General features: G+C 40.3%; 1 protein-coding gene across 1 annotated transcript in view; it reads right to left on the bottom strand.

The window, feature by feature from the left end:
• Positions 1-21,150, bottom strand: part of dst (dystonin) — a 102,078-nt gene that overhangs the window by 6,345 nt on the left and 74,583 nt on the right. Inside the window, exons 56-92 of the mRNA XM_042010765.1 lie at positions 16,975-17,136; positions 16,653-16,823; positions 16,256-16,422; positions 15,847-16,006; positions 15,332-15,658; positions 15,084-15,168; positions 13,962-14,203; positions 13,662-13,868; positions 13,462-13,581; positions 12,696-12,803; positions 12,392-12,610; positions 12,111-12,314; positions 11,528-11,759; positions 10,876-11,102; positions 10,666-10,788; positions 10,459-10,560; positions 9,790-9,891; positions 9,293-9,466; positions 8,609-8,764; positions 8,164-8,361; positions 7,417-7,545; positions 6,752-6,922; positions 5,565-5,720; positions 5,018-5,224; positions 4,635-4,754; positions 3,888-4,057; positions 3,603-3,762; positions 2,927-3,121; positions 2,720-2,848; positions 2,231-2,374; positions 1,814-2,002; positions 1,599-1,728; positions 1,248-1,411; positions 997-1,159; positions 752-906; positions 600-674; positions 416-433 (exon numbers count right to left, since the gene is read on the bottom strand). Of these exons, the coding sequence (XP_041866699.1) occupies positions 416-433; positions 600-674; positions 752-906; positions 997-1,159; positions 1,248-1,411; positions 1,599-1,728; positions 1,814-2,002; positions 2,231-2,374; positions 2,720-2,848; positions 2,927-3,121; positions 3,603-3,762; positions 3,888-4,057; positions 4,635-4,754; positions 5,018-5,224; positions 5,565-5,720; positions 6,752-6,922; positions 7,417-7,545; positions 8,164-8,361; positions 8,609-8,764; positions 9,293-9,466; positions 9,790-9,891; positions 10,459-10,560; positions 10,666-10,788; positions 10,876-11,102; positions 11,528-11,759; positions 12,111-12,314; positions 12,392-12,610; positions 12,696-12,803; positions 13,462-13,581; positions 13,662-13,868; positions 13,962-14,203; positions 15,084-15,168; positions 15,332-15,658; positions 15,847-16,006; positions 16,256-16,422; positions 16,653-16,823; positions 16,975-17,136 (5,961 nt within the window). The remainder of the gene's footprint in view (positions 1-415; positions 434-599; positions 675-751; positions 907-996; positions 1,160-1,247; positions 1,412-1,598; positions 1,729-1,813; positions 2,003-2,230; positions 2,375-2,719; positions 2,849-2,926; positions 3,122-3,602; positions 3,763-3,887; positions 4,058-4,634; positions 4,755-5,017; positions 5,225-5,564; positions 5,721-6,751; positions 6,923-7,416; positions 7,546-8,163; positions 8,362-8,608; positions 8,765-9,292; positions 9,467-9,789; positions 9,892-10,458; positions 10,561-10,665; positions 10,789-10,875; positions 11,103-11,527; positions 11,760-12,110; positions 12,315-12,391; positions 12,611-12,695; positions 12,804-13,461; positions 13,582-13,661; positions 13,869-13,961; positions 14,204-15,083; positions 15,169-15,331; positions 15,659-15,846; positions 16,007-16,255; positions 16,423-16,652; positions 16,824-16,974; positions 17,137-21,150) is intronic.

Raw genomic sequence — 21,150 nt, 5'->3', positions numbered from 1 at the left:
AACCTTGCATTTGCTGAAACTCAAAAGCAGATAAGTAAACATTTTTTTTTTTTTTTAACTCATTTCCAAGAAAGCTGAAAGTTGTGCCAACGCAACAATTTTAGATCAAAATGATGTAAAACTTGAACATTTTAATCATCCTTTTATTTAATTATCTCAAATCAAATCAAATTTCTCATCATATGTGGCAAGCATAAATAATTGTTGGCTTAAAAGACACATCTAACATATTCTTTGTAAATTGGATGAAATGGTCAAAGGTTTTTTTTTTTTTCTGCTTATGAGTTCCAGCCTGGAAACATCAGCCAGGAACTGGGCAGAAAGTGTTAATTTGACAGCAAATGTGGTAAATGCAGAAGGCTTGAAAAAGCACAAGAACAAAAAGACAAAAACAGAATTGGACATTAATTTGTACCTGGTTTCCAAGGTAGAACTGGTGATGTGAAGAACAACGAGAAAAAAAAAATATAGAAAAATTAGCAGGTGTTAAGCAAATGAAACAACTTACCTTTACAAAGATCTTCCCGTACAAAGTACTTGTTTGTCTAGAAATTGTATTAAAGTTCTTGAACAAATAAAACAGGTAAAAATCTGCTTACTCTGTATTTGTTTGCTCCAATTTGCTCCACTTGGAATCGTTTTGGACATTTGCATTTTGCCACTTGACGTGTAACCTACAAAACAAATAAGTTTTTATTAAATTGTGTGCCAGAGTGACAGTTTTAAACTTGAGGCATAAGACTTTGAGTACCTCATCTTCAATCTTGTCTGCATCTGTTAGTGGCTTGTAGGCGTCTTTGTTCGGATGAAGAGCTGCCACAAACTCGTAGTAATCAATGTAGCCATCACCATCTCTGTCAAATATGTCAGCTACGGCACTCATCTCCAAGCGACTAGTAGGAAACTCTGTTGAGATGCCATCATGTGGTTCAAAATTAGCAGTTTGTCAGTTGGTTGCATGTTGTTCAACGGTGAGTTTGTGAGCTGGATACTTACTTGAGGAGAGAATTCCCTCAATGAACTCCTGCCGGGTCACCTTGCCATCTTGATCTTTGTCAATGCGACGGAAGAAATCCATGACACGGGATTTTTTGTGGTTCATCCAGCGCATGTAGCGCTTCCGCCACACATCAAAGTCAAAGTTGGCAAACTCCTTTAACTAAAAAAAAAAAAAAAAAAAAAAAAAAAAAGAGTGAACACATATTTTCAATATGTGTGCTTCCAACAATACCGAGACCTGGATTTACCTCCTCCAGTCTGTCCAAAGCATCATTGAGTTTCCTCCTTCTGTCCAAAGCCAGCAGCCACACGTGCTGCCACTTAGTAACTAGCAGGTTAACCCGTGGGTTCTTGGTTTCAATGGGAGCTTGTGTTGTTGAAGCGTACATCGTTTGTGTGGGAGAGCGTTTTCCTGTAAGTGAAAAACAAAAGGCCTCACTGTGACTGTGTTCTCAAGGTTTAATCTGAAGGTTTTACAATGACTTCATTCCAGGGGTACAAATGGACATGATGAGGATGTCTCATCACCCTGCAGTGACTCAACACTCAGCCAGATGGCTCAGGTCACGCTCTGTGAGGGATATGTGTGGGACACATACTTCCAGTTCTTCCTTTGTCCAGTACAGGGATCTGAGACTGGATTTGAGGCTCCACAGCAGCTTTCCTTTTGTGTGTTTTGGTGATTTTGTCAACATCTGGTTGCTTCCTGGTCATTTCCTCCATAAACGCCTGCAGGGAAAAGTAACTTCTGTCATTAAAACAGCCTTAAAGGCAGGACACTTTGGATGATTAACCGTCTATAGTTTGACTTCACCTGATGTTCTGCAATTAGGCTTTTGGTCTCTTCGATCTCCTGAGGCAGCGACTCCTTGTCCTTATCGTTGAGGTTGGTTTCAGCCCACTGTAGCCAGGTCAGAAGATTTTCCAGCAGCTCATGAGTGGCTAACAGCTCAGTGAGGGCTGTGGCCAGTCTCTGTTGATGCTGCCTGGCCCATGCTTGCACCTATAACAGGAGCATTACACAATCATTTTATTCAGTGATGTTCTTGTCTGTTTACTGTATACAGCATCGCCATAAACCAGACAAAAAGCATCAGTTCCATTTAGGCTGCAGTTTACAAAAATTTGAAATATATCCTTATTTTAGTTTACAGCAACTAAAGTTTTGCAATATATTTTGTCAAACCAACAGGTGTGATAGGCATACATGTCAACATGCAGCTATACAGACCTCTTCAAAACGGGCTTTAATGATAGTATTCCAGTGCTTGATGGTTGTGATGGAGTCTGGATGGCAAATGCTGAGAATGGCCTCCCCCATGCTGGTTGCTTTAGTCAGAGACACTCGCTTTTCCTCCAGCTTTTTCATGAACTCCTTAAAAAAAAGAAAAAGTAAAAGTCTGGTATGTCTGGGATTGGATTATCTTCAGCAAACATAAAAATGAAACACAGCTCATACTTGTTTTAATGGCAGAGCAAGGCAGAGCTATTTCAATCAGATGAAATCATAGTTTAGAAATATATCTACAGTTCTGTCTTTTGGGCATGAAAGCTGGAGGCACAGCAGACAGGTTGCATTTATACCGTCTCGACTGTTTGCCCAAGCAAAATATTTCATCTAAAAAGAATGCTGCCATGTTTTGTTTCATTACCAAGGCAACTGGAGACTGCCAAAATGTACAATTTGAATAAGAACTTTAGAACTTTATACATTTATTACCTTGTGTTGTTCAATAAGTGCCCGCAGAGCCTCCTCATCATCCGGCAGGCTGCCATGAAAACGCAAACTCTGCTCGGCCTCAGCCAGCCACTCCAGCAGGATGTGAACGGTAGAGTGGAACTCCTCAGCCTGCAAGCAAAGACACATCAGTCAGGTTCACAGAGTGAATTTACTTACCATCTAAAGACAGTAGCTGTTCTACAGTACCTGGCACAGGGCCTGCTCCAGCCGGGCCTGCTTTGAAACTGAGAGGTTGCACACCGTCTCCCAGCGAGTGCCCAGCTCCTGCATCTGGACTTTAACCCAGGAGGAGTCATCATGGCTGCTCTCGATCAGCTCCCTCGCCGAACGCTTGAGAGCCTGAACACTCACCGTCCTCTTTCCCAGCTCCTTCTGGAAGACCTGCAGTTACAAGTTCATGGAGGACACAGTTGAACAATATGAACGAGCTTATGACACTCCAAACTGTGTTCACCAATTAAACCAAAACACTGCTCTGAAAACTGCTTTTAAAAGAAACTTATGGGTGATGACAAGTACAAAAAAGCTCCTTTTTAGCATTTCACTGGGTATGCTTTAGTCCAGCTTTATCTTGTTTTAAGACATAATAGAAGGTTACACGTGGATAAACTTTTATATTATCTGTACATAACAGCACACTTTCCCCAGTACTTTAAAAAAAAAAAAAAAAAAAATCAAGAGAACTGTTTTAATGAATCTATGACATAAACAAACAAGATTTAAGTGTCTCTGTGTTTAGAATATAGAGAAACAGGGGTGGTGCAGGTGCAGCATGTTTGATGCTGCTACGTATGTCAGCAATCAACTGACTTTTCAAGATAAGTGTGACATGCTGTGTCTTTGGTTTGGTGTTGCTTTATACCTTGTGGTTGTCTATTAGGTTGAGAACCAGATCTATGTCTCCATGTACAGGCTGGTCCTCAGCCAGTTGAGGCTCCACTCTGTACAGCCAGTCAATGAGAGCCTGGAGGGCGTCTGTAAACTGTCCTGAGAACAGCAGGGCCTCCTCCAGCTTGTTTTGTCTGCAGGAGAGAATAAATGACTCACAGTGAAAGTCGCTGTTTTTATCCCTCCAGGCTGCAAGTCATCTGAGTGGAGGACGTAGGGATTAAAAGCAGGAACAAATGCAGGAAGATTTTTTTCTAACCTTTCTATCGACTTGCCACAGACAGTGTCCCATTTGTCCCGCAGCTCACTCAGCATGTCGTCCAGTTTCTGATTATCATCCTGAAGGGAGGTTTTATCTTTCAAGGCACGCCCTGTTCGAGAAGTGGTGTCGTACACTGAGTGTTTGCCACCCAAAGCTTTTTGGAACTCCTGAATGTGAGATCAAATGTTATTAGAGGCATATTCACAACAGCTGAGTTTGGTGGACTTCTGCCAGCCTGTATCTTTTACATGAACATGGCAACAGAGATTTTATTCTTCCTATTACTGACGTGTCAAACAGTACGCTAATCTTTGTGTGTGTGTTTTCTGATTAAGAGGACAGTGTTCGTGAGGGAAACAAAAAGGGGGTCAAAACTCAACAGCCACTGCTCCATAGAGATTAAAAGTATCCAATCCTTAATACATTTGGTCCATCCCAGGATTATGCTAGGATTAGCCCAATCTCCCCACATAGCACTGCAAACTCAACAAGATGGAACGGTAACACAAGAACATCTAGGATTAATGCATTCTTTTGAAATAAATATCTTTTAGTGTTTGGCTTCCAGCTCTCAGACGGTACACTTTTAACATGAAGAAAGAGCAGTCTCATTATTTTGGCTTGTAAACAGTTGGTTTAAGATGCAGACGTCCCTGTTTAATGAATGAAATTCAGCTTTACATGCTGTTAAAGGTCTCTGGCTTTATTAAGTTGCATAAAACTTTATAAAATATAATAAGTCACCTTATGCTGCACCAGCTGCATCTTGATTTTATCTGGATCATTGGCAATTTCCACTTCAGAGTCCAGACTCTTCTCAGACTCATCCAACCACTCCATCAGTTTATTAAAGGTTTCATGAAACTAATGAAAAATTAAGAAAAATAGTAAAACATTTAGAAAAAATATATTATTTTACTTGACTTATCACAAAGTCCAGCTTAGCTTTCACATGATTAAACTATGCCATAACAAAACAGAAAAGGCCCACAGTAATGAAAATACTGAAAAGCCCTTCAGACAGAATATTAAAATGGGCTTAGTATATTCTGTTTACAGCTTTCAATGACAATAAAAATGCCTGATATCAGTGAAACAAAGATTTGTCAGATTCATTATAGCAGCACCTGCTTGGCCCGCTTTCTGGCATCATCCAGCAGACGACCTCGCTCCACAGATCTCTGCACCAGCTTCTCCCAGCGGCCCTGTACGCTGAGCAGCAGGTTCTTGATCAGCACCACATCCTGTTTCTGGCTGAAGTACTTCAGATGTGTTCCGGTCTTATCCAGTTCAATAATGTGCTCTCTGTGGGAGTTCACCTCTGTCACAAACATCTGCACAAATAAAGAAGGTCATAGAAAGGGGAGACATTCAGGTCAGGTGTTATAATATCAAAAAGGAATAATGGGTTTTGGTTGATGGTGGAGGTTATGTAATCCATCTGATTAATGTGCTACTGAGCTTCATTCGGAATTACTAAACAAATGCCATTAAGTCATTGTTGACCTGAGGTCAAAGCAGAATAGTGATTGAAAAATCTGCTTTTCACTTACTTATCATAGTGTTTATTCCACAAAAAAAAAAGTAATCATGCATTTTAAAATCAATTTCTCTTCATCAACATTTTATTTCTTTTCAGAGACTGTGCAGCTGTCCTGTGTGTGCAGACATTACCTTATGCTCATCAATCTGAAACATGATGGTCTCCAGTATGAGGGAAGCAGGCGAAACCATGTTCAGCGTCTGCTCAGCTTGGGTTAGCCAGACGATGAAGTCTTGCAGAGAGTTGTGGAAATCTGTGGCTAGTGTTAACGCCTCTTCAAGTTTCGCCTGTGGAGACATAGCATGAGCATGAGAAAGTGTGGATTTGTCTGTCCTAGATTGATATCAAAGATCACAATCCTCTGTTCGACTCAGAGCTGTGCAAAGATTCTCTGGTAACTTCAGTTGTGCCTGTTTTAACATCGGAAGTTAACATCTCTGTAGGGGCCGATGATGAGGCTGAAAGACAATGATGAGTTTTTAATTGAATAACAGAAACATCCACAGTGGCTCCATCACTGAACGATATCCGTTCAACACAGCGGAAGCCAGAGAGGTTCATTGCATGTCAGTAAACACTGTTAATGATATTGCAAACCTGATGTGATTTTAAGGTAATAACGTGTTGTTGCCAGATATTATAAACCCCCATTCTCACTAAATGTGCAGCTAGACTTTAATAGTTTGTGTATACCAAAGAAAATCTTTACTGCTTGAATATTGTGCTCCAGCTCTCTATACAACTGAACTGAATGAGTGAGAAATGATGAGAGGCTTTGGTCTGCAAATCTTGGCAATGATTTACAAGACTTTGAATTTCAGGAAACGGGACCAGAGTAAATAGGAAGCAAAAACATTACTGCAGACAAACAGCCAGAAAAAGGAGCTCTATGTCTGGAGTGAGAAATGGTAAAGGCAGAAAGGATTCATCTCTGTCACGCTAAATGATGATATTTACTTAATGGGTTTTAAAAAAAATAGAGAAAATGTTGTGGAGTACTAACATTGAAAAGATGACTCAGTTTTGGCTAAAATAGCTATTTATTTCTTCCATTTCTTTTACACACTTATCGGGTCTTCACTAAAGGGAACATGTGGGAACACTGGTTCCACTCACACGGCAGCTCCACTGCTGTGATCTACAGTGTAACCACATCCTGTGTGTCCTTGCCAGCACTTACACCATTCATTATCAGCACTGGGATTAAAGGCTTTCAGCTGCAGAGTCATGGCTCAAGTGTATGTCAGCAATCCCTCGCTGGGATCTGAAGTGGTGAATCACTAAACTTCCAGCAGTGACAGCCATTCAGACTCCCTACCTTTCTGTCAGTGACCTTTGCCTGCACGGCTTCCCATTTCTCCTTCAGGTTGGTGAGGTCCTGCTCTGTGTTGCTGTCTGGGCCATCGGGCGTCATTGCGAGCAGCTGGTGACCCTTGTTCAGCAGCTCCTGATATAGCTCCTCCTTGGCCTCAAAGGCAGAACACAACTCCTATAAGAAGGAAAGAAAAACACAATGGCATGAGAAGCACAAATCTGTCACCAACAAGACAAGATTACAGTTCAAGACAGCTCGTTTGTCAGCAGTTAGTCCAAGTTTGGTCCAAAAATGGAGAAAGAATGCCATTTAAACAGCATAAAGTTATTATACTGATAAAAGTTATTGCTTGTAAATAATCCCTCTGTTTTACTTCCATTAAAAGTCATCATTGATGATTCTTTAGGAAACTCTCACTGTTAAAGTGTCTCCATTACTGGGAGCAAAAACAAATAAGGAAAACATTCCTAAATTCATTATAGGCAGACATGGCTGAATCAATCTGAAACACTTAAAAGGTTTTTGGTCGTCTTCTGTGAGGCGATGCAAGTATGGTATTTTGCAGTGTCATTTAATTTTCACACTTTAGAAAAAACACAGAAAAGACACAGTCAGCTCCTTGCCAGCCTGCCATCTGTATGCAGCCTTTCATATTGTTAAACACATACCAGATGGGCGTTAAGCTGCTCCCGGGCCGTGTCTGGTAAGCCTCCCACAGCCTTTGATGCCAACAGCTGACGTTCTGTGTCTTTCAGCCATTGCTGCATATCTTCTATCTCACCATGGAAACCTTGGGCCTACAACACAATACAACCTGAGTCAGGACAAAAGGTGGCTCACACACACACTCATTGTTAGAAAACTGAGGCTCAGAGAGGTGGATGTCTGAGTTATTAATTCCTAAACTGGATGTCTGAGCTATTCAGTGGTGTAAAAGCTTTGGCCACAATTTATTGAAGCCTTTGAGTGAAAACAACTGAGTGATTCTTGATTGTAGCCTTCTTTTAATTTATCTTTTTGGTTTGAACATTATGAATATAAAAGATACCTTTGAAAAGAAACATATTTTGTCACTTTCAGTTTTAGCTTTATAAATACTCTAAACTCTGTCTTAGTGAAAACACAAAAAAAATCCATCTAAATCAGGAAAAATTATTACTTTAAAGAAACATTTCAGCTTATTGTTCCTCTCCTCACATTAAATAACTCCCCTCCCCCAAAAATGTCAATTTATGAACATAGGAAGCTCACCAATCAGGAGGGTGTGTGTGCATGTGTGGTGGGGGTGTGGGGTAACAATAATCACTCCTCCCCACAGAACTTTATGACTTTAACATGACATACTTGCTCCCCCCAGGAGAAAAGAATGAGTCACGCTTTATTAAATTAACTTGCTGTTCAAGTAATTCTGATACCTGAAGCAGGGAAGCTTCCAGCTGTTGCTTCCTCTGCTCTGTCTTCTCAAGGATAGCTTTCCACCTCAGATTCAGATTCTCCAGTTTGCTCTGCAGACTAGAAGCTTCCTCTCCAGCACTTGACTCAACCAGTTCATTACCAGCTTTGTTCACAGTTTCCACTGTTGCCTTGTGAGCCAACACGTCTATCTGGAGGACCTGAGGAGATCAAACAGCCAGTAATGAAAAAATGTTTAAGACAAGATCACACAAAGTGTTAGGCTGATTTATGAAGGTCACTTTATTAGCTTCCATAAAGACTGTGAGAATGAAATACGCATTAACAGAATTAATCTACTGCCATCTTGTCCCATTTCTTTTAAACAATAAAGTGTGTTTCTGTCACAAAGCTGTTATTTTGAAAAACAGCTAAAAGAAACATAAGATGGGAGAAGATTCTCCTTACGTTGTGCTTGGCAAGTTCTATCTCGATGGCTTTGGGGTCTCCTGCAGCTTTTTTCTGTTCGTCAAGCAGCCCCTCGGTGTGGCTCATCCAGGCCAGCAGCTCATCCAGTGCATGCTGGAACTGGCCCAGAGCCAGAAGTCCACCCTCTAGTTTGTGCTGGATTAATGACAGATTGATCCATTAGATACTAGGATCAGTTAAAACATTTGACATACACACAACACATTTACCAGTCTTTTGAAGCCATTGCTATGTCTGATTTTTTTTATACTTAAAAAATGTATACAATTTTATACTTCAGAGATTTTTCCTAAAATATACCCAACTAAAATAAAGTAGAAAAATATAACATGGTTTTGTTCAATAAAATAAAAAAAAAAGTGAATGTTTGAAAAAAAATTTTAAATAAAAACACAAATTTAAATAAATTTCACGTATTTACTTTTTTTATTTTGCTGACATAATTGTCAAATTAAGTTTTATTACTTTAAACAGGATTTTTAACCTTTACAGTTATAAACTGTAAAAAGTGATAGAAGTGTTATTTTTATGAATAACATTTATGATTTAATTACATTAATACTGAAGAAACTATGGATGCTGTGTTTTTACGATAACTGAGCAATAACCGCCAGTGGACGATTGATTTATGATAAATTCCTCTGCCCGTTTCCCTGCTCTGACCTGCCGGCCGATGATCTTCTCATCAAGGTTTTTCCACAGCATCTTGAGCTCAGACATTGGCTCCTGGATGGCGCAGCGATCAGCCTCCTCCGTCACCTTCTTCAGCAGGAGGCCTGCTTGGTGGTTCAGACGCTCCATCTCAATCTGGAGCTGGTACGCCTCTCCTTTGAACTCCTGACAAAGCAGCACAGGCAGTGGCGCACCCAGTGAGTCAACACAAGTACTAAGTCATAAAGACAATGCAAGCTTATTCTTTTCAGGACAAGATTTGTCTTATGGTACATCAAAGTACATGTGGCAACTTTGTGAATATTTTCATACAAAGCTTTTATACCTGTGCACAAAAGATCAACCAGCAGAGATTATGAATCAATATGAGCACAGCTGGCGTCCAAAAACATCTGCTCCGTTAGCAAAAATGTTAGTGAAGGCAAAGAAATTAATTTCTCAGCAGGGATCTACTATCACATAACAAACACAAATGAAGCAGACTGTACCTTGAGCTCTACAATCTGCTGCTTGACAGTCTCCAGGTCTGTACCAACAGGAGACATTGAATCCAGTTTGCTCTCCAGAATATCCACCCAGTCGAACATACCCTGGGTGCAAAGTAAGAAACCATTAAATAGATATAGGGAGCCGTGTTTCACAGTTTTGTCTCATGTTATGCTTTAAATAACAGCTGCTATGTGCAGTTTACAAAATATAAAGACACATACAATGAAGTGGTTAAGAAAAAAAGCTTTACAGAGGAAAACAATGTTCTTAACCTAAACAAAATTTAACCATCTGTGCAGAGAATTTATTTCCCACCATAAAAAGATCTTAAAAGAACTTCACACGAGTTAAAGCTTGAACTAAATATAGAACAGGACTCTGGTTGGTGTTTATTGTTTCTAAATTAATAGCTCTCTCATAAAATGTACAACTCGAGTTGACTGTACTGTAATCTGTGGTTCATCTGAGGCCTTAAAATGATCTGGCTCACTGTCTCTGTTTAGCTTTCAAAAACATAAAAATGTCTTGATGAACATGAACTCAGTTATTCTATTACTCAATAAACAGTAAAAATAGAGTTAAAATAAATGGTTTTTCTTATGTTTGATCCAAGTTCTGGAAGAACTTTGTAAGTCAGCCTGTTCATGTCTGACTCTTAATTCAAGTACCTGCAGGCCATCTTGAAACTGCACAGCAGCCTGCATGGCTTCTTCCAGCCTCTCTACTCTTTCCTTCCAAGTCTTATTAAGGTTTTCCCAAGCAGAATTCACCTGTAAAAGATCATCACAGACAAAGTATAACTTTATCGACACTGCAAAGTTTCTGCATGAAAAAAAAATTGTCACGTAAAGATGAATTTTAATGGAAAATATTACCTCATCAAGACTTTTCTTGATCACAGGTTTATCAGGTTCCCCGCAGGCAGTCATGAGTTCTGCACCCTGATTTTGAACCACATCAAGTTCCTCCTGCAGCCCATCAATCTCCTCCTTAAATCCCTGTGAAAATATATAGCATTTTAAAAAATCAATTTAAAAACTTTCTCACTTCCAGTAATCACTTGGTTGGTTAAGGACCATCTCCACCTCCACAAACTCCTGCTGCTGCTTGACGACAGAGGGGTCGACTCCGGGTTCCTCCAACTCCTTCAGCAGGTCTTGGCTGTCTTTGATGGTGGCGATGAGAGCACAATGGTCGCACCAGAACTTGTCCGCCAGGTCCATCACATCCAGCAGCTTCGCCTCCCGCTCCTCCAGCAAGGCCTGGATGTCGTGCCACAGGAACACCATGTGGTCCAGCTTGTCTTTTACAGCTAAAAAAAGAGAGAAAAAAAAAAAGGTAAAAATATATGATAAGTGAAAAGAAAGAAAGAAATTTCACAATGACAGGTGGAAAGGTGCAAAAATTGGGTTGCATCTCTTATAGTTTATTTTATTTGAAACAGAACAACAGATAAAACCAGACAAGAGCTAAAACAAAGAACTTGAACCATGGTTTTGATAAATGGATGAATCAACATTAAAATATGCTTTGTTTTTGTTTCTGACTTTCTTCATTCTTCTTTTATCTAACTTATTTCCATTTAAGGCAAAATTACTACAGCTGCCAAAAAGCCTAGGATTACATCAAAAACAACAAAAAAAGAATATGATATTTTACAATAACATTAAAAAAAAAGAAAAAAAAAAGAAACTAAATAAATTAAAAACAGGTCTAAAGGTACAGTGTGTTTCATACCTTTGGCAGAGATGTCCTTGTCTACTCCTTCCGACCGAGCAATCATCTCTTCCCCTCGTTGCTTCAGCGTCTCATAAGAGGGCTGTAGCTTCTCCAAATCCACAGAGACGGCCTTGTTTTCAGTTATCTGTTCCTTGATCTTGTCCACTTCCACTGAGATGGATGGAGGCTGACGAAGGCGTTCAGCGATACGTTCCAGAGACTCCAGCATGGGGTCAATTTTATCATGAAACTTAGAGAAAAAGGAAAGGGAACACCTTAATTCCTAATTTCTGATAGCAATTTATTAGCTTTTATGCTAAACAAAGTCACTGTATTTAAGAACAAAAAAATAGTTCTATACATTTAATTTCTGCAGTTTGTTGCAACTTTAATACAAAATGATCATGCTCCATAAAGCTTTAGATGGTGAAATATGGTTATGATGTCAGCTTGGCTACTTCTACACCTGTACCATATATTATGATTATCTATTGTCAAAAAATGATAAACTCTGCCAATAAACCAGCAAATTTTGGTTTAATTGTAAAAATCTTTTAAGAAAAACTTCCATGGACAGGTCTTATAATTAGATGCTCCTCACCTGTGTGGATTTGGAAATAGCTTCATCCAAAGTTGCAGCTCTCTGCTTAACATCAGCCTTGAGTTTGGTGTACAGTTGGTCGGTAACTGTGTATTTCTCTCTGATGGGGACCCCCTCCACTGGACTGAGTTCAAGTAACTGAGGCCCCGTCTTATTCATCTTGTCAATATGGGGCTTGTGCTCGGCAATAAGTTCTCGCATTTGCTGCATAGGATATTACACATTCAGTTTAATTAATCTTTACTGGATTAAAAGTCTTACAGATCATGTTGGCTTCTTACCCTGAGCTCCTCTTGCTGCTGCCTGAGCGTTTCATACTCGATTGCAGGAGCAGGCAGCTGACTGAAGGTACTTATGGTCTCCTGAAGCCACGGCCACAACTCCTCATAAGTCTCCCAGAACTGCGTGGCCATAGACTGGGCTCGCTCCAACTGCAAGCAGCGCTCTGAATTCAGCTGACTGACGATGCCATACTTCTCCAACAGAGTCTGGATCTTGGCCTGAGTAAAAACCAAAGAGGTCATTTAGCTTATAATTTTCTTTATAAAAAAAAATTGTTTAAACTTTAACACCAGTTAATTTCACCTTCAAGACTTCTTTCTCTTCTGGGTTTTTGCTGCTCATGATGGTTTTTCCCGTTTTCGCAATTTCATCCACTGCATCTTTGTGTCTCATGATGTCCATGGAGAAAATCTGCAAAATTGGCAGAATGAGTTAGGCTGGATGTCAAACTACTGTTTTTTGTCAGTGATCGCTGTCTGCAGGAACCTCCACTTCCTCATCAAGCTCATCTGTTTCACTTGCCCTGATTACTCACTCTCCCCACCTGCTCCCCGCCCTACTTAAACACACTCCAGTCTCTGCTTCCCTGCCAGATGGTCAACATAGTTTACTCTGTTGATATCCAGCATTTGTCTCTTGTTTCTAGATACCTGTTACTGACCTTGCTACGTCTCCAGGATTTCCCTGTGTCTGATTCCCTGTTGGATTTTTTTTCCTGTCTTATGCCTTTTTAGATTGACCACTGAGCCCTGCCTGTCTCTAAGTAGTCTGATTTCTGCCTTCTTGTGAATGACCCTGCCTGTCTGATTACTACTCTTCTGGATTGTTGGATCTTCCCTATTCATGTCTGGAGCCCTTTTTCAGGATCCTGTACCCCACAGCATTTTAGGAACTTGTTGCCACTCTCTGCTGGACTGTTTCTGGATTCTGCCCTGGATTCCCCAGTTTCAATAAATTCCTTCCTTGTTTAATATTCCATCATCAACTCATTACAGTTTTTATTGTACTTTGTTAAAACGATGCTATTGGTCTACCCATACACAGCACAAATGCTACATTGTAGACTAACCTTTTGTGCTTGGAGCTGGGCTACGGTTTGGTCCTGCTCCAGCCTGATCTCACCCATAGAAAGCAGCTTCCCCTTAGCTTCAGTCAGCCAGGAAAGCTCAGAGTCTGCAGCCTGCTCAAACTGAGGAAAAAAAGGATAGGATTTAACTGAAAATAAAAGGAGAATGATGGTGAAGTAGAGTCTTTGAGTCTGTGACGTACCTGCTGCGACTTGAGAATGTCAGCGTTGATCTGGTCGACCTGCTGGGTGATAGTGTCCCAGACGGTTCTGTACCGCTCATTATCCTCAGTTACCAGCTTGTCCAAACCCTCCCGTGTGTGCCAGGGGATCAGGTCCAGGAGTGAACTGCTCAGCTCATTTATCTTGTCCAACACAGGCTTTTGTTCTTTAGTCTCTTTCAGCAAGGTCTGAACAAAAATACATGCAGCGTTTAGATAAAGAATATAAAAATGAGTGCTATTCACTGGTATTTGTTTCTTAAATGAAAAAAATAAAACAACCTTCCGACTGTTTTGTGAATGAAGCTGCTGCTCGTCTACTGGCTCCTGATCAGCAAAAATCTTAATCTCAGCCTCTGCTTTCTCAAGCCAGGAACTCAGGTCTTCATGAGAATGCTGCAGCTTTGAGGAGAGACTCAAAACCTGCTCCAAAGTCTTCAAAACACTGCCGCTCATTGAATTTATCTGAGCATACTTTGTTTTAATTCCATCCAACTTGCCTTGGATAACAACCACCTCATCACCTGTAAATGGAAGTAAATAAAGACATTTTTTTAAAGGCAATTAATGAAATAAAAGTGCATTGATAACAGGGAGGTATAGCTTGTTGTTAGCTTGGCCAAAATTGGCAGAACCCTTTATAATCAGCTTAATGGACATGTTGCTTATTTTAACACCAAAGCAAAGTGCTGCACATGCTATAGTTTATCTTGGCCAGTGGTTGTAAGCAAACAATGATAATAAGTAGGTATTAGACTGGATCAGATGAAAGCATGTTCTGTTGTGATTGTCATTGGGAAAGGCAAGAAAAGAAAGTCTGTCCAATTTCCAATGCTTCATTCTTTAGCTTCAAAATATTCCTGAGGAAATTGTACTGCCTTACCAAAAGAAAGTAAAAGGAAACTGATCACACCTTTAGGGTCAGACTTTTGTGTGAACTCTCCAAACCCAAAGATTCTCATAGTCTACATGAAAATGCTGTCTCATGTTCCCTGAACCACTCTTTTACAGTTTGAGCCCAATGAATCCTGACATTGTCATTACTGTTTAGCCCAAACCTCATTTATTTTGACATTTGTCTGATAGCTTAAGAATTGGCTACTTTTCAAATCAAGATTTAAAAAAAGTTAAAGTATGAAGAGTTTATGAGATATTGTATAATGCTCTATTTGCTTTTTGAATCAAGGTATCAAAAAAAGGAAAAAAGAGAATGAATATAAAATGAAATTTAAACCATATTTATGACACTTGCATGACATCAGATATTACCACACAGATCAAACAGTAGCAGTCTCATGTAAATGCTAGCTATGAATTGATTTTTCATGCCAGTGGATGTAAACTTTGCTGTTAAACTGCTTATAAATCAGGCAAGAAAATGTTGCAGAAATAAATCGAACATGCCTGTTGTTTGCTTCAGTAGCTCCATCCCATTAGAGATGGCTTGGTCAACATTCTTCTTCCTCAGCTCAATATCACTTTGTAGTTTCTGCAAAGAAGGAAAAAAATATAAAACTCAGAGAGTCAATGAGAAGGACAAGACATGGTCCAGTGTAAACACGTTGTGACAAAAAAATCATTTGAATAAAGTAAAAGATGATGGATGCAACTAAAGAAAAAGGACAATGGCTGGCCTGAGGAGGATTGTATACCCGTTGTTCTGTCAGCTGCTTCTCAAGAACATCTATTTTGTAGTCCTCCACAGACACTTCACTCAGTCTGGAGTGCACCTCGTTGAGCCAGTTCATGAGGGCCACTTCATCCTCTCCAAACAGTTGAGCATTTGCAAGAGCCTGCTGCAGCATGTCAGCTTTCCTCCTGCATCGCTCCTGGAGCTCAATGTAACTGCCCTGCACAGTGTCCAGTTTGGACTGAACAAACTCCTTCTCATCCGCTGAGCTCACAGATTTCAGGATTTGACCCAAACTGACGGTCTGAAATAGGTCTTTACTGTGATTCATAATCTCCTCCTCTAAGGCCTGGCCATGGGGGATGGGGAATGGACCAAGAAATGATGACAAAAAAATGAAAAACACAAAAACATAAATATGAAGCAAAAACTGAACAAAAAGAAAAATGGGAGATAATGAAAACTCAAACGTAAATCAACAAGCACAATAAATTAAACTGAAATCAGCAGACCAGAACTGTTTGTGATGGATTTTACCTTATGCTGTGAGATTTGCTCCTTTAGCTTGCATGTCTCAGTGCCAATTGGCTCAGAGTTGGCAAGGTGTTTGTCTGTGACTGCAAGCCATTCACTGAGTGGCTCCAAAGTCTCGTGGAACTGCTGAGTCACCACTAAGATGCTCTCCAGTTGCTTGTGCCTGCCACATACATGGAAATATATAAACAGCATAGGATTAGGATTGGATCAGCATGGTCCACTTTAGGTGTTGTTAAAAGTTTTGCAATAAAAAAAAAAGTCTTTTTAAAATTACAAAGCTTTGGTCTTAAAAAGCTGACTAAATAATTATCTGATTTAATTATTTAAAAAATGTAATTGATTTTTTTTTAAAGAAATCCATGCCATAAATGAAGCATGTTTAAGATGATTTGTTTACATAGATACAGACCTATTTTCAGCTTTCTTGAGCAGAGTGTCCCACCTCTGCCCCAGGCATTTTATTTCTTTTGCAACCTTCTCCTTATCCACAGACTCCGCCAGTTCTGCAACCTTCCCTCCCTCCTTCTTTATTAGCTCCACGGTCGGCTTTCTGTCGTCCAGCAGCCTCTGTAAGAGCTGTCAAAGACGAACAAAGGACGAGAGTTACTGAGCACTATTGCATTGCTTTGTTTACAAAAACAGTCAATCTAACAGGCACAAATTATCTGTTCATCAAATAGAAAAAGCTTTGTGATCCACACTGTTGTTCAATAATAAATGTCAGTTAAGTAAGATGAATGGGAAAGTAAATGTTCAGTGTTTTTTTTTCTGTGTGTTGAAGTGTTAGTGTTAGATCTAATGCTTACTTTTTGCTCTTGTATCTGTGCTTTCACCACTTTGAACTCTGCAGAAGGAGGCTTTTGATTGGCCACAAGCTCCTCTGTATCAGTCAACCAGCTGAGAAGCGACTCGAAAGCATCCTGGAACCTCCCACAATGCAACAGGGCTTCGTGCAGCTGCGCTGAACGCTCAGCAATCTGCAGACCACATGGTAAATATAAAATCACCAAAGTAAACACTGCAACAAATTTTAAAAACGAGTGATTCATTACACTGCAAATATCTCTTTAAGGTTTCACAAATGACCACAAAACAAATGTAAACATAACCAGTCAGACCGGTATTAACCTTTTTGTTGAGGGTATTCCACTTTGAGTTGACGCCCTCCAGGTCATCCTCGAGCTTCTTGGTGCTGGTGCCTTTAGCAGCACTCTGAATGAGGCCCTGCCCGAGCGAGTTGATGTCATGAAGCTGTGTCTGCAATGGGTCAATGTCGTTTTTCTGGAAAGCCTAAAGACAAAAGAAACAAATCAGTGAACATTTCAGAAATACTTTAACGAAACAATCAGTGTAATTAAGCTATAAAGGTGTTGTCATCTGAAAATGTTTGTTTGGCCTAAATAAACTAAACCTAGAGCATGTTGCTGTTTAAGATGCAGAAAACCGATTTAGTTTTTGCATTGTATTTTTTAAGGATCTGCTTGGAACAGCCACAAAATCACCTGAATTTTAGGTAAGCTGGTCACTAAACACATTTAAACACATTTTAAACATTCAAGTGACAGATATATGTGGTTGTGAATGTTATAATGGACTATTCTTCCTTGTTAGGTCTGCAATGATTGTTCATTCTGTTTTATTTTCTCAAGAGTTTCATCTTTCAAATGATTTAGGTTTTTAGTTCCTTATCCTATGATATTAATGTCTATACATTATTCTGTGTACAGTGTATGTGCTCATGTTGTTGCGTTATTCCTGTTTACTTAAGTTTCTGACCAGACCACCCTTTGAAAACAGATTGTTAATCTTAAGAGCTAATATAATAATTATTTTTAATATTGATAATAACATTAATTAACATTAAAAACAAAAAAAATCTGATTATTTAAATGTAGTGTGTAAATTAAATCTATCCAATCCTGAGAGGTTCTTCTGTCTCATATTCTGAGGCATGTTGCAGCATCATCACCTCAGGTTAATTGTTAAAAAATCCAGCTGACACAAAGCACTGGAAAAACTGACTGGTTGAGTCAGCAGCTCTTTGTAGAGCCAATTTAACAGTTAAAGTGCAGCTGTGACAGACTTCCTTGGCTAAACCTAATGCACTTATATTGTAATCTGATATGTAAGAATCCAACATCTGGGACAAAATCAAAGATGATAATGACAAAAAAGAAAAAAATAGAGGGAATTTTTGGGCACCTGCGGAGAGAAATAACCCATGGGGTCCATTTCAGGACATGCAGCAATGGCATTTAGTAAGGCCTCAATCTCGTGCTCCCCTGCATGCTGGAATGTCTGTAAAGCTTTAGGCAAACAGGCTTCCAGTGATTGTAGGAACTCCTCCAGCTCCTCCATGTTATATTTGGACGCTCCTTGTTGAATAGTGCATGGATATGTTTGCTGGCAGCTCTCTGTGGGTACAGTTACAGAGTTTCCGTATGTCTCAGGCTGTGTCACCACCACACTGACCAACTCGCAATCATCCTGAGATGACACATCCTCCAACAGTTCAGCAGTGGACAGCTCATCGTAGTCTGTTACAGTCCTGGAACGCCACCCAGAGCTGTCGTTTTGACTTCTAGAGGCTGACCCTGAAGATGACCTCCCTGTGGAGTATTTATATTCTCCATTGCTCAGGGTATCCTTTTCATTAAGCCTCACCACACCAGATTCTCTCTTTCGTGGCTCCTGAACCAAGCTGCTACTGTGGTAAAGAGACCGACTGTCCCTTACAGGAGAAAAGAGAAAGTCCTCCTGCCCTGAGCTGAGTGATCGCCCTGTTCTCAGGTCTCCAGACATGTGCATTGCTTCTGAGGATGAAAAGCTCCTTGTACCAGGGCCTGTTCTTTTGTGGGACCTGTGTGCATGTCGCTCTCGCTCCACAGAGGGGCTGTACAGACCACTGTCCTCTTCAGATGTCAGTGAGCTGGTCATACTCTGGCCTCCTCTGCCATTGATCACGCCAGACCTCTCTACACTCCCTGAACACAGCGTCCCACTGCGGCTTGCAAACTCGCCCAAATTAGTAGGGGCAAAAGTCCGCCATGACCGACGGTGTGGAGGATGGTCCTTCTTCTCTCCTCCCTGCAGACGCGACTTAGGCAGCACTGTATCGCTGACCCTCATTATGTTCCCATTGAGTTTAAGCCCATCAAAGACTGCACGCTCATCCAGTATGGCAGGTTTTCTAGTTCGGAGCTCAAACGAACTGGAAGCAGAAAGACCTCCATTCCCACAGAGGCTGCTGAGGTCTAATGTGCGGTGTGTGTAGGGTAAGGTGCCTGTGAAGTGTCGAGAGGAAAGGCTGCCCTTTGAGCCAGAGTCTATCTGCTCATTGAGCCGGACGGTGTCATAAATGGATCTCTGGGGCACATAGCAGTCGTCAATGTTCAAGTCCTCCTCCTCCCCCTTCCCCACACATGAAGGGTTTTGTCTGAGGCAATCTGGTCTGCTCAGCGGTTTGCCCATGATAAAAAAAACTGTCACTACTCACCAAAAAGAAAAGATTAAGGATGTAGTGAAATCCTTTGAGGTACAATATCAGTTGTTTTAGTGCACCCTAAACAATTTATAAAGGAGCACAACGTGGCAAGCATACATGAGCACCAACTCTGTGCAAAATTATATATGCTTGCTCTTAAACGAGGAGTAAATAAATTAAAAAAGAGCATTTCTTCTTGTTTCTCAAAAGTAATTTCAACATTTGCTTTCCAAAATTGTGTCTTTAAAAAACATAACCAAAACCAAGTTGGTCATGATAAAAAATAATAAACTGAAAGAATTTTAAAAAACACTACTATATCAAACACACTCATAGCGGCTTTATAATCCAAATTTGGAATCAAAACCCTGCCTTAGAATCACCAATTCCAAAAATACTCCTCAAGGCTTTTGTCAAAACTTTATATGTATTCCTCCGGTCCAAAGTGCTTCTTTAACCCTGAAATCCTTGTAGCATCCATGTGAGCTAAAGGAAAATCTTTTCAAAATGAAAATATCCACAGTTAAATCCAACAGGCTCTAGTGAGAAGTGCGGGTAGCTCTGAGTAGAGCTGGTACTCCTACATAAACAAAAAAGCCTGCCCTTCCTCTCTCATCGCTCCCCTCGCACTGACAGACACCCTCCTGGCAGAAGGTTTCATGCCCCGCCCCCACTCATTATTCAGACAACATCTGCCACAACTCCATTTGTGCTCAGAGCTGCTCCGGCACATGTTGATTGGTGGACATATGACCCTTTTTTTCTTTCTAATTCCCCCTTATTTCTCCTCAGCCCAGATGACTTCACTTCTAAGCCATCCTCTGCATCCTGACACAGTCACTCACTTTCCTTTTCTTTCAACAACTGAGGGAATGGGGAGGGTGAGCATTGTACACGAGCTTCTCTAAATCACACGCACAAAAAAAGACCAGCAGCTCTCACCGGTGACATCACAGTGTGCTGAAACAGATACACATTTTTCCTTTTTTCTCCCAATGCCCTTTGCTTTATTCCTGTGAACAGTTGCTGTGGACCCTGCAGATATTCTTAATTACTGTGGAATGCTGAGGGAGGCACAGGTCGCAGGTAATTTAACACCAACAGCTCTGCCAAGTTCATGACGGGGCTATTACGTCCACTGATCGGGGTAGTAGAAGAAAGGAGGATGAAAGAGATAATGAAAGGAATTTATTATTGTTTCCTGGATGTTTGCACCACAGTGGCTGAATAACCCCTATTTCTTGCAGTTATAAGCAAATGGAAGGAGATGGAAAGAGGATGCTGGCAGTGATAAAGGATGTTCAACTACTAAAATTTGGTTTCTTAATATATTCAGCCAGTTTAGTAAGTAAATATTATTTTCCTCTATTTTCTAGCTGCTGTAAGCTTCATGTCCCCACTGTGACACTTTAAAATGTTATTAACTTCTCATGAACTATCATTACCACATTTTGTTTCTACAAAGCCAAAAGCTGAGGCCAAAGGTTAAAAAGAGGACTTTTTTTTCAGAAAAATAAAACAATAAAGCTCTTTGACTGTGATAGTGTCAAACAGTGGCAGTGATAGTGAGAGCCAAACTTCAGTCAGAAAAGAGGGAAGCTGCATTTTCAATGTGCATTATCAAATCTCACCAATAATTAATAATCTATAAATCCTCCTCCCTTATCAGCTTTCAGTTTTTAGATTACATGCTTCCTTGTTTATGCGGTTGCTAAAACACACTCAGGGTTGTAGTCATATGTCATGTGGTGAGAAAGGTTCTTGTAGTCAGTTAATCAAAGATAAGAGCAAAATGTCGTCATGATTCCTTAGGGCAGACT

The sequence above is a fragment of the Melanotaenia boesemani genome, chromosome 16, assembly GCF_017639745.1.
Source record: "Melanotaenia boesemani isolate fMelBoe1 chromosome 16, fMelBoe1.pri, whole genome shotgun sequence".
NCBI classification, from domain to species: Eukaryota; Metazoa; Chordata; class Actinopteri; order Atheriniformes; family Melanotaeniidae; genus Melanotaenia; species Melanotaenia boesemani.
This window is presented reverse-complemented; position numbering and strand designations above follow the sequence as displayed.